Source organism: Homalodisca vitripennis, chromosome 2 (assembly GCF_021130785.1).
Source record: "Homalodisca vitripennis isolate AUS2020 chromosome 2, UT_GWSS_2.1, whole genome shotgun sequence".
In the NCBI taxonomy this organism is placed as follows: Eukaryota; Metazoa; Arthropoda; class Insecta; order Hemiptera; family Cicadellidae; genus Homalodisca; species Homalodisca vitripennis.
The window spans coordinates 235,381,411-235,394,278 of NC_060208.1; the positions used below are offsets into that span (position 1 = coordinate 235,381,411).

At 30.5% G+C, this 12,868-nt stretch overlaps 1 protein-coding gene across 1 annotated transcript in view; it reads left to right on the top strand.

Annotated features, from left to right (window-relative positions):
* The window catches only part of LOC124355514 (high affinity cAMP-specific and IBMX-insensitive 3',5'-cyclic phosphodiesterase 8), a 586,103-nt gene that overhangs the window by 448,978 nt on the left and 124,257 nt on the right, over nt 1–12,868 (top strand). Inside the window, exon 7 of the mRNA XM_046806676.1 lies at nt 6,973–7,041. Coding sequence (XP_046662632.1) covers nt 6,973–7,041 — 69 coding nt within the window. The remainder of the gene's footprint in view (nt 1–6,972; nt 7,042–12,868) is intronic.

Genomic DNA, 12,868 nt, shown 5'->3' on the forward strand with positions numbered 1-12,868 from the left:
CATTATCATGAACCTCTAATAAATAATACAACCGATTAGCTTTTTAGGAAGGGATATTTTTACGATCTATTTGAAAGTAATAGTAAGATGACAACATGAATTTTAAATATTTTTAAACCTATTAATGTTGTATTTTCTCTATTTTAGTCTGTCTACTTACAGCTGTAAACTGCGTGTGTATTTAAAGACTAGCGCTGAAATATTTCACGGGGGAGGTTGCTTATCAATAAAAAAGTTTAAATTATCAATTGACAATTTTATCTTTGTTATTTGGTTGATTCGTGGTTTTTGAAAATGTTTAAAATTTTAAACCCTACGTAGATAATGCTATCTTTGTCTTTTTCTGACATTTATGGAATTAATAAATTTCAGGAAATCATAAAAGAAAAGGAACTTTGTTAAGCTATAGTTACATATATATTACAAACGATCTATATATGTCCATTAAGTTTAGAAATGGAATTGATTGCACATATCAAACTGTTTTTAAAGGTGATCTGTTTTCCCAATAACACTTTTGTAAAATAACGTTTGGTCTAGTGTATACATCCCTACAGTGTGAAAAGGCATAACAATTACCATTGTACTACATCCAAATAAAGATGGTGAAAATTTATACTGTACGATTCTTTTGGTACCATGTTTTATAATTTAGTTTGACATTTAAATTAGAATTATACTGGAATGGTTTATTCAAAAACATCAGGTGAGATTAGGGAATCAATAAGATTTTCAAAAAGAAGATACAAATATTTGCATGTTACAGTGTATTGTTACGATGACTAGACCTCGATCTATTTAATGAAACATTACATTTGATTTCATGCTATTTTACTCTCCCCCTCACCTCCCCGATTTTAGATAAACTTGGAAAGTTACAGAAAATCCTCAGTACATTACACGTGATTGCCCAATATACGGTAGATTTATAAAAAAAATAATTACTCTTTGAGAAGAACACGAAAGTCACCATTATTTGTACTCTCTTATGAATGTTTACAATTTTTTTTAATATTGACTGAAATATATAAGTGATAATATTAAAGACATGTAGAGAAATAGAACCTCCAAAATTCTGAGATTATATGAAACCTAAAATTATATGTATAGCCATATCAGTGCAATACATTGCTACCAATAATAAATAAAATGTTTTTAAATATCCTCACGGTTTAAAAGGGACGTACTAAAATCCACCATATCCTGCGTATAGTAAGAAAAATACAAAAAATACATAATTTATCTTTGACAAACTGGGGCATTTCATTTCGAACGTCAGAGAAAACTCATTTGAAACCCTATTGGTTGTCAATTACTTCTCCGAGCGTACGTTTGTTTTTTATACGGTTTTGTTTCCTCTCGGAAATAAATTACTTCCATTTTTCTGGCGCGCAATGCGTATAAACTCAGACATAAAATCCCAAATAGTTATTGCATATGATATGTAAAAGGTACAGCACACCATGTTCTTCGTAACAGGCTTCCCTGAGGTTGTTTGCGACATTTTAAGCGTTTAGCTACATTTGTTGCAATTTGTCATATTAATACCTCATATGACCGAACTCAGTTTATTTACAAATCTATTTATTTCTGCGACTTTCTAGTTACATGGTTATCCATTAGAGCAATGTAAAAATGTTCACTGATGCTTAGCCAAATGCCTTTGAGTGACATGCACCACCATTGAACTTGATGTTGCCTTTATAGAAAACAAACTTCATAGAAAATTGAAAGTCTATAGGTTAGTACGTTTTCTAAATATTTTGTGAACATACACGCATACAGGCAGACATGGCAGTTTTTCCAGCCCGTTGAGTTATATGCTTCACTAACACTCAGCCAATTATATATGACATTACAAAATTGTTCAAGTGTTTTTGGTTTTTGGATTCTTTGTTTACCAATACACAATTGTTTTGTTTTAATTTTAGTAAGGGTTCCTGTTTTACTTTTAAAAATACCTTATTGGCGATTTCAATTAATTGGATAATGGATTAAGCGTAATAAGTTATAGTCTACAATAACACAATTTGCGATAAACCGAAAATAAGGTAACAAAATATTAAGAAAAATGTCAAGTTTATCAATTTTTATCTGTTTACCTGCAGCATCTTGTAATACCATTTTCCACTTTCTCATATAGTTCACTTCCTTGAATCCAAATCCCAAACATTTGACGTTTTTACAGAAAATCAGATTTCACTTTTTTCCATTACAATACTTTATCTGATATCCTATGCAAGGGATACAAAATAAGTATATATACCTTGACTAGCAAGGAGTCAAATTAATCATAGGTTTTTGAAGTAAGTGATGTTATAGAAATTTGATGACAAAACAGAATTATGTTTCAAAAACATTTTTTGTATGAGGCCGTTTTCACGTTAGATTCATTGAACTCGTAAAATTCGTATTGTAGATATTACTCACTCCCTTATTTTTAATCTTGAAGTTTGTTATGTTCAGATAAATTCGTTATCAAAATGTACGGAACGCTTAGGACCGATGGTGCTTAATAAATACAAACTTCTTCGTTACCTAATTCAACTAAGTGGTTGGCATAAAAGCAAGAAAGCCTCAGTCTCACTTACTTTCCACAAAAAACACTGTCATAAATGTTGAGCATTTAATTTAATTATGCAAGATTGTACCGAACACCTTTTTCATCAACTGCGTTAAGTAAAGTAAAAACCGGGTATATAAATTATTTAAAAGTTGAATGTAAAAATATTTCCTACAACATCAAGAGCTAAACTAAACTATTCCCTAAACTTAGTACTTTTAGTGACTTAACTGTATTTTCTGTTATGGAAAAACTTTACAAAGATATTTTGAATAATTTCTAATCTGTTTGAAAAGATAAAATATGCAATACAATCTACTAAGTACTAAATATTAACAAAATGTTGGTTAAATCGGATTGTCCCCCTAAGTAAATATAGTAGTTTCAAATATGATAGTAAAAGGGTGAGTAGAATAAAGTATTTGGAGAGGGTATGTTAGTGAAAAACAAGTTTAGCGTTCCTGAGGTTAGTTAAAACTTAAACAAATCAAAAGTTTAGTGTTCAATCTAAACTTTGCGGTCTCGTAAACTGTATTGATTGAACGGTGCTGAATATTCTCAGTGTTATGCTTGAAATGATCTTTTTTTCAATAACTTTTGTGTTATTGTTTAGTTTGTATAATAAAAAAATAAGTATTTTTAACATTGTCTTTAATAATATTTTATGATACATAACTCATTGAAGTTCTCTTTATGAATAAATTGTAATTCATTACATTATACGTTTGCCCCTGTATATAGGATCTAGTTTTATTTATTTTACTAAACATCCAATGTACGTTTTAAGATTATCTGGACTTTTAATTTAACTATGATATAATTAACTGTAATATTATAACAATATATTTTCGTTTTTTAATCTGCTTTCATGGAACGTGTAATTATTTTTCCATTTCTGAGGTATGATACAACTTTTTGCCTACAGTAAAAGGTGTTATTAGTTGAAAAGTAACCTTTATATTCAGTAATTCAACATCATTACGTTGTACTTGTAACATTGTAAGAGCAATTTACTCTCTTTCCAAAATATACCCCAATTATTTTAATAATGAACCTGCATATTTTGGTTATATTTGTACTTCACCTGAATTTTTATAATAATACAAATTATCGTTTATTACAAATACTTGTTCTTATTACCCAAATAATAAAGTACGAAACACATTACTGGCATATTAACTGTAACTAATATAGAACAGTCATACAATATATAGTTGCTTTTATGCGTTAATTTTAACCATATACTGCGTTTTTATCATCTTATAAATGTTAGGACCACGTTAAGTTGCTACTGTAGTTATCAATAAGGTAGTTTAATATCAGATTTACTAAACTTAATATTAACCACCAAGTTTCTTAATGAAGATTAACATAAAACTAATGTTGTTTCTACAGAAAACACTATATTTGTAATTTGTGCTGTTGGAAAAAATAAATAAGGACTGAACGCAATAAGGAAGGCAAAAAGCAGGTTATTATACCACAGGCCTTGCGTTTCATTAAATTCTCTTTTGACGTGCAATTAGGCAGTTTAAGTGTTATTTACGTGTCATTCCAAAGCAGGAAACTAATTATTAATATTATGTCTTACATTGGAGCTTATGAAAGTATTGTAAAAAATTATAAATCAGAATATATTAAACCGATACAACAACGTATCGAAGGATCCGACGGACTAAAGAGTTTTTATAAAACAGTACAGAATATCCTTTGACATTTTGACTTTAAAACAAAAGAATTCTTTATTGAACAGAGAGGAACTTATATACCAAGTTTCAAGTCTCTAGAAATTTCAATTTTGAGTTATGACAAAAAATGACAAACTGATTTTGGCCCTCTGACCCTAATTCTATAGAATTCTTCCTTGGGCCAAGACAAACCTATTTATAATGTCTCAGTCTCTAGAACTCAGTCTCTATCTTGAGTTATCACACAAAAGGACAGACTTCTTTTAACGTGTTGATGCCAATCTTATAGAATTCTTCCTTGGGCCAAGAGAAACCTATTTACAATGTCTCTCATAAAAGGACAGACTGGTACGATATTAAGAATGCGGTCTTTAATAATGAATGACTTTCTCGAAACTGTTATATAACGTAACATTTAAAAGGCCTAGTGAACTAGAAATCATGTATCCTAGGCAGGCAAGTACATTTTTGTTCATAGTTTCAGGATGGTCTATTTCAAATGAAACGTGATTTCATAGTAGCTCAAATCAAGTTGTTTCTAAACTCAATGAATTAGGTAATAAGCAACAATTAATTGTTTATCAATTTATTGAACAACAACCTTTAAATTTACGTAAATGAAACGTGATTTTATGGTAGGTAAAATTAAGTGGTTTTTAAACTCAATGATTCAGTTACTAAGCACTAATTAATTGTCTGTCAATTTATTGAACAATGGCCTGTACATTTACGTGAATTAAACGTGATTTTATGGTAGGTTTTAAAACTCAATGAAACTATTTAATCATTTGCCTATTTACAGAACACCAGCCTGTAAATTTACGTACACGGTATGTCCTTCTCCCTCCAATAGGAAAATATTACAGTTTTTTTTTCTTTAGGACAACTATCTATTTCACTTATTTACAAATGATTAAACCAATAATATTATTAACACAGATTGTGTACACTGATCAACTTGAGAACAGAAAACGTTACCAAAAACCATATTGCGTAACTTTTTCTGTTATAAAGTAATGTAGTGTTGTTTCCGATTGTCAAAATATTGTACTGAGGTTGATAAACCTCTTATATTTTGTTTAGTAATCTTTTCAAGTGTATTTATTTGTTGTTATGGAGTAAGTCCTGTATATGATAATGCAGAGAAATGTCGCGAGAAACTCGTGACACTTCCCCACCTGGGACTCTTGAGTTATGGCAGAAGCAAGGAAAGGTGGTTTTTAGCAAAACTGAACTTGGGTTCAAACGTAAGTTTTATGTCTTGGATAAACATAAAAAAGGAGTAACTATTGTGGTAGAATATGACAGAAACTCTCGTTCTCTCTCTTTCTCTCTTTAAACGTACTATCCATTGTTACTTCACTATTATCTTATTACATAATGCTCTTAAAGGTATAGTTTGGAATTCTGTTTGTCTCTATGTTTTCTACTGTTATATACATTATTTGAATTTAAATTCAGTCTCTTTAAATTAGTGCACCATTACAACATATTTTTTACAAACCATAAAACATTCTATTATAATCACTAAAACACCTTTCAACATCTTTAGAACACAAATATTTAACTTTAAAACTAAAAAATTCGTTATTTGTAACATATATTTTTTTAATTAACGTGTTAAAAATTTAAGAAGATTATACAATATAATTATTCAATACGCTCACTTGCCAGATTTAATTACAAGGAGAGATCACGGCATTTAAAAATAGATTTGTTGCACTTTTCCCAAAATTAAGTTTTTCAGATTTTCATTTTGTTAAAAACTTGTAAGGAACAATGGATTTTAAGACTTAATAATATGAGATAAAACTAAGATATCATAATGTTCAATCAGCCCAAATAAATCTGTTATACAAACTTAGTTAATTACATTTTTAAATTAATTAAGTTACCTTAAAGGAATTGTACTATTTTTTATACAATTTATTCATTTCCCTTAAAACCTTTGTTGAGTTTTGTTAAACTGGAGTAGGCCAGACATACACCACTTAAAGTGAAGAACATAGTGAGGGACAAACACATCCTTCACTAATGATACTCAGTACATTTTAATTTTAAGAAAACTAAGTTAAAAATATCATTTAACACCCATTACTGAACATAATACAGTTCTTTTATCTGGGAAAATAATTCAATACACAATTCAAAATTAAAATAATTTAAAATGGATTTTTAAGTGGTAAAATTTACACATACTGTTATTTAAATTTTCTAAAAGTATTTTTGTAACAAATTTAATTATAAAATCCTTGGTCCATAAGGAACTTCTTTCATAGTACCAATATCTGCACTTTCCAAAGACTTGGGACATCTATTATTTACGGATGGTAAGAATGGTGACATATCCCGTTCCTGTTCCTTTGTTACCTGCTCAGGAAGATTGGATCTTGTCTAATTCTGCTCAGGACACACAAGAGAAACATTTCTGTTGAAACTTCCTCTTGTATTGATCCTTTGTAAAACAAACTAAACGGGCCCTTTCTTAAAAACCTAATCCTCTAAAAAGAAAATGAAACAAGGCAACTGGCCATTACTCTCGAAGTTGGTTCTCTTTGAAACCGCATTGTATAGTTCTTTTGCTTCTTTGAACTCATCGATCTTACATGAAATTTCTTTCACTTTTATATTATATTAATTGAAGTATGATTTAGTCTTTTTACAGTAGGAACTAAAAATATGCACACCATAATGAAGATTTTTATTACGTTTTTGTTTCAGACCATTGAACAACAATGCCATCGACTTCATCAGTTAAACATTCCTGTTCCTCGCCCTCAGCCTATAAGAGTGAGTATATATATTTTTTTTAATTAGAGAAGGTGTAACTTTATTTACAATTATTTAATCTATAATACATTATAATCCTATTGTTAAATTTATTATTTAAGATAAATGATAAATGGATACTGGAAGTAGTAAAATTAAGAAACTTTAATAATTGAATAACCCACTCCAAGAACGTAGTAGATTTAAGATTACTTTGCATTTACTTATCACAGATTAACTCATTAAAACTTTGTAAGTTGTTAATATCAAATAAAACCTATCTTTGAAATTTGCAAGTTTAAGCAAAATTTAAGTTTTGTTTGTGTAATAATCACTAATTACTGAGTTTTATGACCAGTTAGAAAAAACTATCCTTGAACATTCGTTAGTTTTTAATAAACCAAGTTAAATAAAATTTATAACCAGACATTCTGAAGATACGCTTTTAATTGGTCCTTTTTTGTAGTAATGACTATATTAAAAGTTCTCGATGTCCATATTCACTAAGGCTATACTTTACTTGCTTTTCTTAAGTGTCTAACAAAGATAAATTTGCTATAAAAAAGGCATCACAAAATAAAACGTTTAAAAATATTGTTAATTGTAAATGTTTAATATATTGATTGTAATCAAGAATAAAATAAGAAAGTGTGTGAGTGAAGAGAAAGCTATGTGAGTTTAGTGCCGTTTATATTACTGGGATGGATGCAATCTGAAGCCCCAGATACTGACATACCGCGATTGTCAATTTGCTGTCAAATAACCGCTTTATTTGAATTTCACTTAGCAGAATTAGAGTCTTTACATAAATGAATCAACCCTTCCCACCATAGCTACGTGATGTGTGTTTCACACAATGTTACATTGTCGTACTGTAATTCGAAGCAGGAGATGGCATGCCAACCATTGCTGTTGTTTTAATAGTTCGAATTTTACTTACAATTATTTGATGTTAAAGATATGGATTTAGAAAATAACAAAACATATTCTATAAATTTCAGTAAGTGAAATGTAGTTACGGTACCAAGAGGATTCCCATATTCCAGAAACGTAACAATCCCTTTCCGTCTAAACTTTTCTAAAAATTTAAATTATCGATCCAATCGAATTTAATACGTCGATCCAACGTTTTTTTGTCCTCTATATGTTTCTTATTTATAACAAAAATCTGTATTTTTTATATTCTGCCTCCTCAGATATTTACGCGATATGAATTGATATTTTTAATGAAACTATCTCAATTCAGGCAATTATTCGTTTTAGCATTCTATACTTTAGGTTCCTAAATAACGGAATTGTGAATTTTTTAAACGGCCGGAATATGGAAACGTAATAGCCTTTTTTGGGACAATTGTCTTTTCCAAAAGCCGCGTTATATAGCTATATCACATAAATATCAATGAATCGTTAAATGTGTTAATAAGCGCTAATCTCGAATTAACGGATAATCAATGGATCGTCTCTAGACAAATTTGCCTAATTCGTTTTTTTAATATTTATTGAAGTCCTAGGAAGGTTTATAAGAAGAGATAGGTAGGAAAATTTCCCGGAACTCTTTAGGATTTGGAAAAAATATTAGTGGTACTGTTTATATTTCGTAATATAAATTTATTGACACTTTTAAACCTTCTTTAATATTTCAGCTAGATTTCGTCAAAGTGGTTGAAATATTTGCTAACATGTCAATTTTATAAAATTACTAGCTGTTTCCCGCAGCTTCGCACGCTTTTCATAAGTTTTGCCCGTGTATGAGCACTTCTGGTTCAAGTGAATTATATTTCCAACGTCGATGTATAGTTTGACTTGATGTCACGATCAAGAAAATCTGTCAAAAAGTGTATTGTATACGTACATATACTTTACTATCAAGGGGTCTCCCACTCAAGCTTTATGTTTAACGAAAAATGTATTTTAAAGACAAATATACATCGTAACTTAGCGGCTTCAAATAGTGTTTGACTCTTTAATATATACGTATCTATCTCGTAATTGCAGTTTATAATGTGCAGGCGCTTCGAAAACTTTTCTTTGAAAGCGCCGCCTGGTCGCGAGTTACATCAATGGGCATAGCATATAAACCTTCTCCGTGGAAAAATACATATACATACAAATTTTCATAATGATCGGACACATAGTTCACGATTCCATAAAGGCACAAACACACAAACATTTATTTATATATATATATATATATTTTATATATATATATATATATATATATATATATATATATATACATATAAGTATAATATAGATTAAGTACGTAGTAATTGATATTAGTGGAATGCAGATAACGTAGACAAAGTTACCCTATAACCTTTATTCCAAATTGCGCCAATTACGAATCAAAAACGTCTAATATATAAACTATTGTGTTTCAATTTTATTGTTGAATATACTATTAAAAATATTTCTTTAAAACTCACCTTAATAAGCAAATGTTCAAATATTTAATATTTGCTCATAAAGTAAAAAAGGCTGGTTTCCTAAAAAAATTTTTACTGTACTTTTATAGCAGCTTAAAAAATATTTTCGTGAATACTAATATGTCTCAATGACTCAATTCTTGCCCAGAATTTGTAGATCCGTAAAAGAGCAAGATTTCTATAACGCGAAAACCTTTTATATAGGACTATTTTGAAAATTTGTTACTTAGTATATTAATTCTATGTATATTTTCTTCATTGGGGCAATAAGGCAAACTCAACTACGGCATTGGAAATATCTTGGGACCAAAAGAATATTGCAAGAGCCGGAAGTAGACACTTTTGACCGAAGTAGGTTTCTGAGATCTGCTTATGTATACATTGTCTTGATCGGGACAATAAGGCTAACTAGAATTGATACCGCAAATACATTAAAATGTAAGTAAATTTAAATGGCGTGAAGTAGACACTTTTTGGCAAGAGTGAGCGTCTCAGTCTTACGTGTATATATATATTTTTTATTTATCTAGACAAACTTGGTAAACTGTATTATATCGTTTGAAATACCGAATAAAGATTGCTAGAGCCGGATGTAGACTCTCTTGGAGCGATAAAGGTTTATGAGAACTACATGTGTATACATTGTCTTAATCGCAATACCGTAACAATAGTCTAAAACGTGAATTCAAACTGCCGAAAGTACATATGTTTTTACCGAAGTAGGATTTTTCAGTCCTAAATATATTTTATTTATCGAAGCAAAAAGACAAACTCAACTATGGCACTAACAATATTTCAGAGCGGAAGTAGATTACAAGGTCTGGAAAAAAAACGATTGTTTTTAACCAAAGTGGGGTTGTGAGACCTATATTTATTATTTCTTGATCGAGAAACAAGGCAAACTCAGCTTTGATATCGGGTAATATAATTCATTGAAACCATGCTCCTATACGCGCAAAACTTGATATAAGGGTCAGTCACTTAACCTCTGATCGTCTTAACCACGAACACTGAAATAATACTTAGGTGATGTATGCTCACTTACTTAAAAAAATTATCATATACCACTATCATAATATAATAATAATAATAATAATATGCAAAGTCGCGGGTAACAGATAATCTATAATATTTATATATATATATATATATATATATATATATATATATATATACTATAAATTACACCAGCTATTTTGAAATTTTCATAACAATTACAACGGTACTGTTTTCAACGAAATCCGTCAATGTATAAGCAAGTACGACCACTTTAGAGATACGCTTGCACAAGCCAGGAGAAACAAGCAGCTGGTAACTCTTAACTATGCCATTTTTGGTGCTCCTGGTCGTGGTCGATCATGCGTTGACGGATTTCGTTGAAAACAGTACCGTTGTAATTGTTATGAAAATTGCAAAATAAGCGTGTCTTGTAAAATTTCCTTATTCTTTGGTAGATTTCAATGTAACAAGTACCGTTAGAATTTTTATTACATTTTTCAAATACGAGTTTTTGCTTACTAGTACATATTTTATAACTATACTGGGCATTTTTTTATTTGACTTTAAACATTTTCAACAGACGCCATTTTTTTAATATTAAAGAAAATAACACCATTATATTTTTTTTTTATTTCCCTATTACCTATTCAACCATTTGTGCTAAATTTGGTTTCTTTATCTTAACTAGTTTTGGAGATAATATTTTTTAATACAAAATGGCGGCTATCAGCTAAATGAGACATTTTCGACCTATGTTTACCTGATATGTTTTGTTTTAAAAGATGAATACTATCACCCACAGAAATTTATGACCCCCTTTTGTGAACACTGTGTGTGTGTGTGTGTGTGTGTGTGTGTGTGTGTGTGTGTGTGTGTGTGTGTGTGTGTGTGTGTGTGTGTGTGTGTGTGTGTGTGTGTGTGTGTGTGTGTGTTTACAGAGTTTACAAAAACCTCTATTTCAAAAATTTTATATAAATTTACAGAGTCAGGTGCTTAGAAGCACGTGTGACTTATTACTACAATAATATGCAATATATTAAAACTCTGTGTGTATGTGTGCGTGCGTGCGTGCGCGCGCGCGCGTGTGTGTGTGTGTGTGTGTGTGTGTGTGTGTGTAAATTTAATGGTGTAGGCCTATTATAACCCGTTTCGTGAAGTCTCATTATTTCTGTTGAATACTTAGATGATTATGAAACTTGAACCTAACAAGAATACCAAGGAAAATATTCCAGGCTCCAATTAAAAGTCAAATTTTCTTAAACTAAACTTCAAGTGTTACTCGAGACGTTGCAAAATTACCTAAATCTGGATGTCATCAGAAGCTTTCTTCTTTATCGCTATCGTAGTTTTAATTTCTGTGACATTGTTTATTCTTCTTTAAAGTGGACATGATAATAATCTGTTTACTTTGATGGTAAATCCATATAATATTTTTTATATAGTATTTATATGTTGCATTCTAAAGTTCATTTATGCAGGGGTCTAGAAGTTTTCAAACCAAACTTTACCAGGAGGTTTATTAGATACTTGTTAAAATATTCTTATAATATAAGTTCTAATCTTGCATAGCTTTCCGTGTTTGTATATAGGCTCAGCTATTATTCTTGTTAAATTAAAAAACAAAGAGAACTTTGATATAAAATTTTATGAAAACGTACACTACGAGGTGAATTATATTAACATAAACTTCTTGAAACAAAGCAACAAGTTTTACTTAATACTGTATGTGCGGGTGAAAATAATTGTGAAAATAAATTATTTTAATCCGCACACTCTCTGTAAATATTTTACTTTCAATGCACGGTTCCCTATTCTGAAATCACACTGCGCATTTAGATAGGTTATATATTATATTTCTTATCAGTTTAAGCTTCGGGGTAACTCGTGGTTTGTGAACAGGAAAAAATGTCTTTCAGCAAATTTTGTTATACATCCTCTTTAGTAAGGTCTAACAGGTACCAAAAACCCAGCAGGGATCACATCTGGCTGGTTTATACCTTACAGTTAAACTTACCACTGGGCACAGCAAAAACCGATGTGTCACTTAAATCTGGGCAACCTTATAGATGTCCAGAAGCGGCACACCACTAACCGTAAAAGTGCAAGGGTAATTCGATAAATCTAGTCTACTTCGGGAGATGACTGCTATAGTTGGTGGGTTCGTTCCGGAAATGTCAAAGGTTCTTACTAGCCTGGATATAAGAGCGTGCCACCCACAGTCTGCCTTGACTGGAGAGGCTGGTTCAGAACTGGCCTCCCCTTCTTTCGAGGGGACATGACTTGAGATCGGTGCCCTAAATTCTTCTTCAAGGATCTCGGTAGGAGGCGGCCCCTACCCTCAAGATTATCAATACAGAATATCCAGTTACTCCAGAAGCAGCGCAAAGGTTCTTATAATGGTAAGACCAATAATTAAGCAAAAT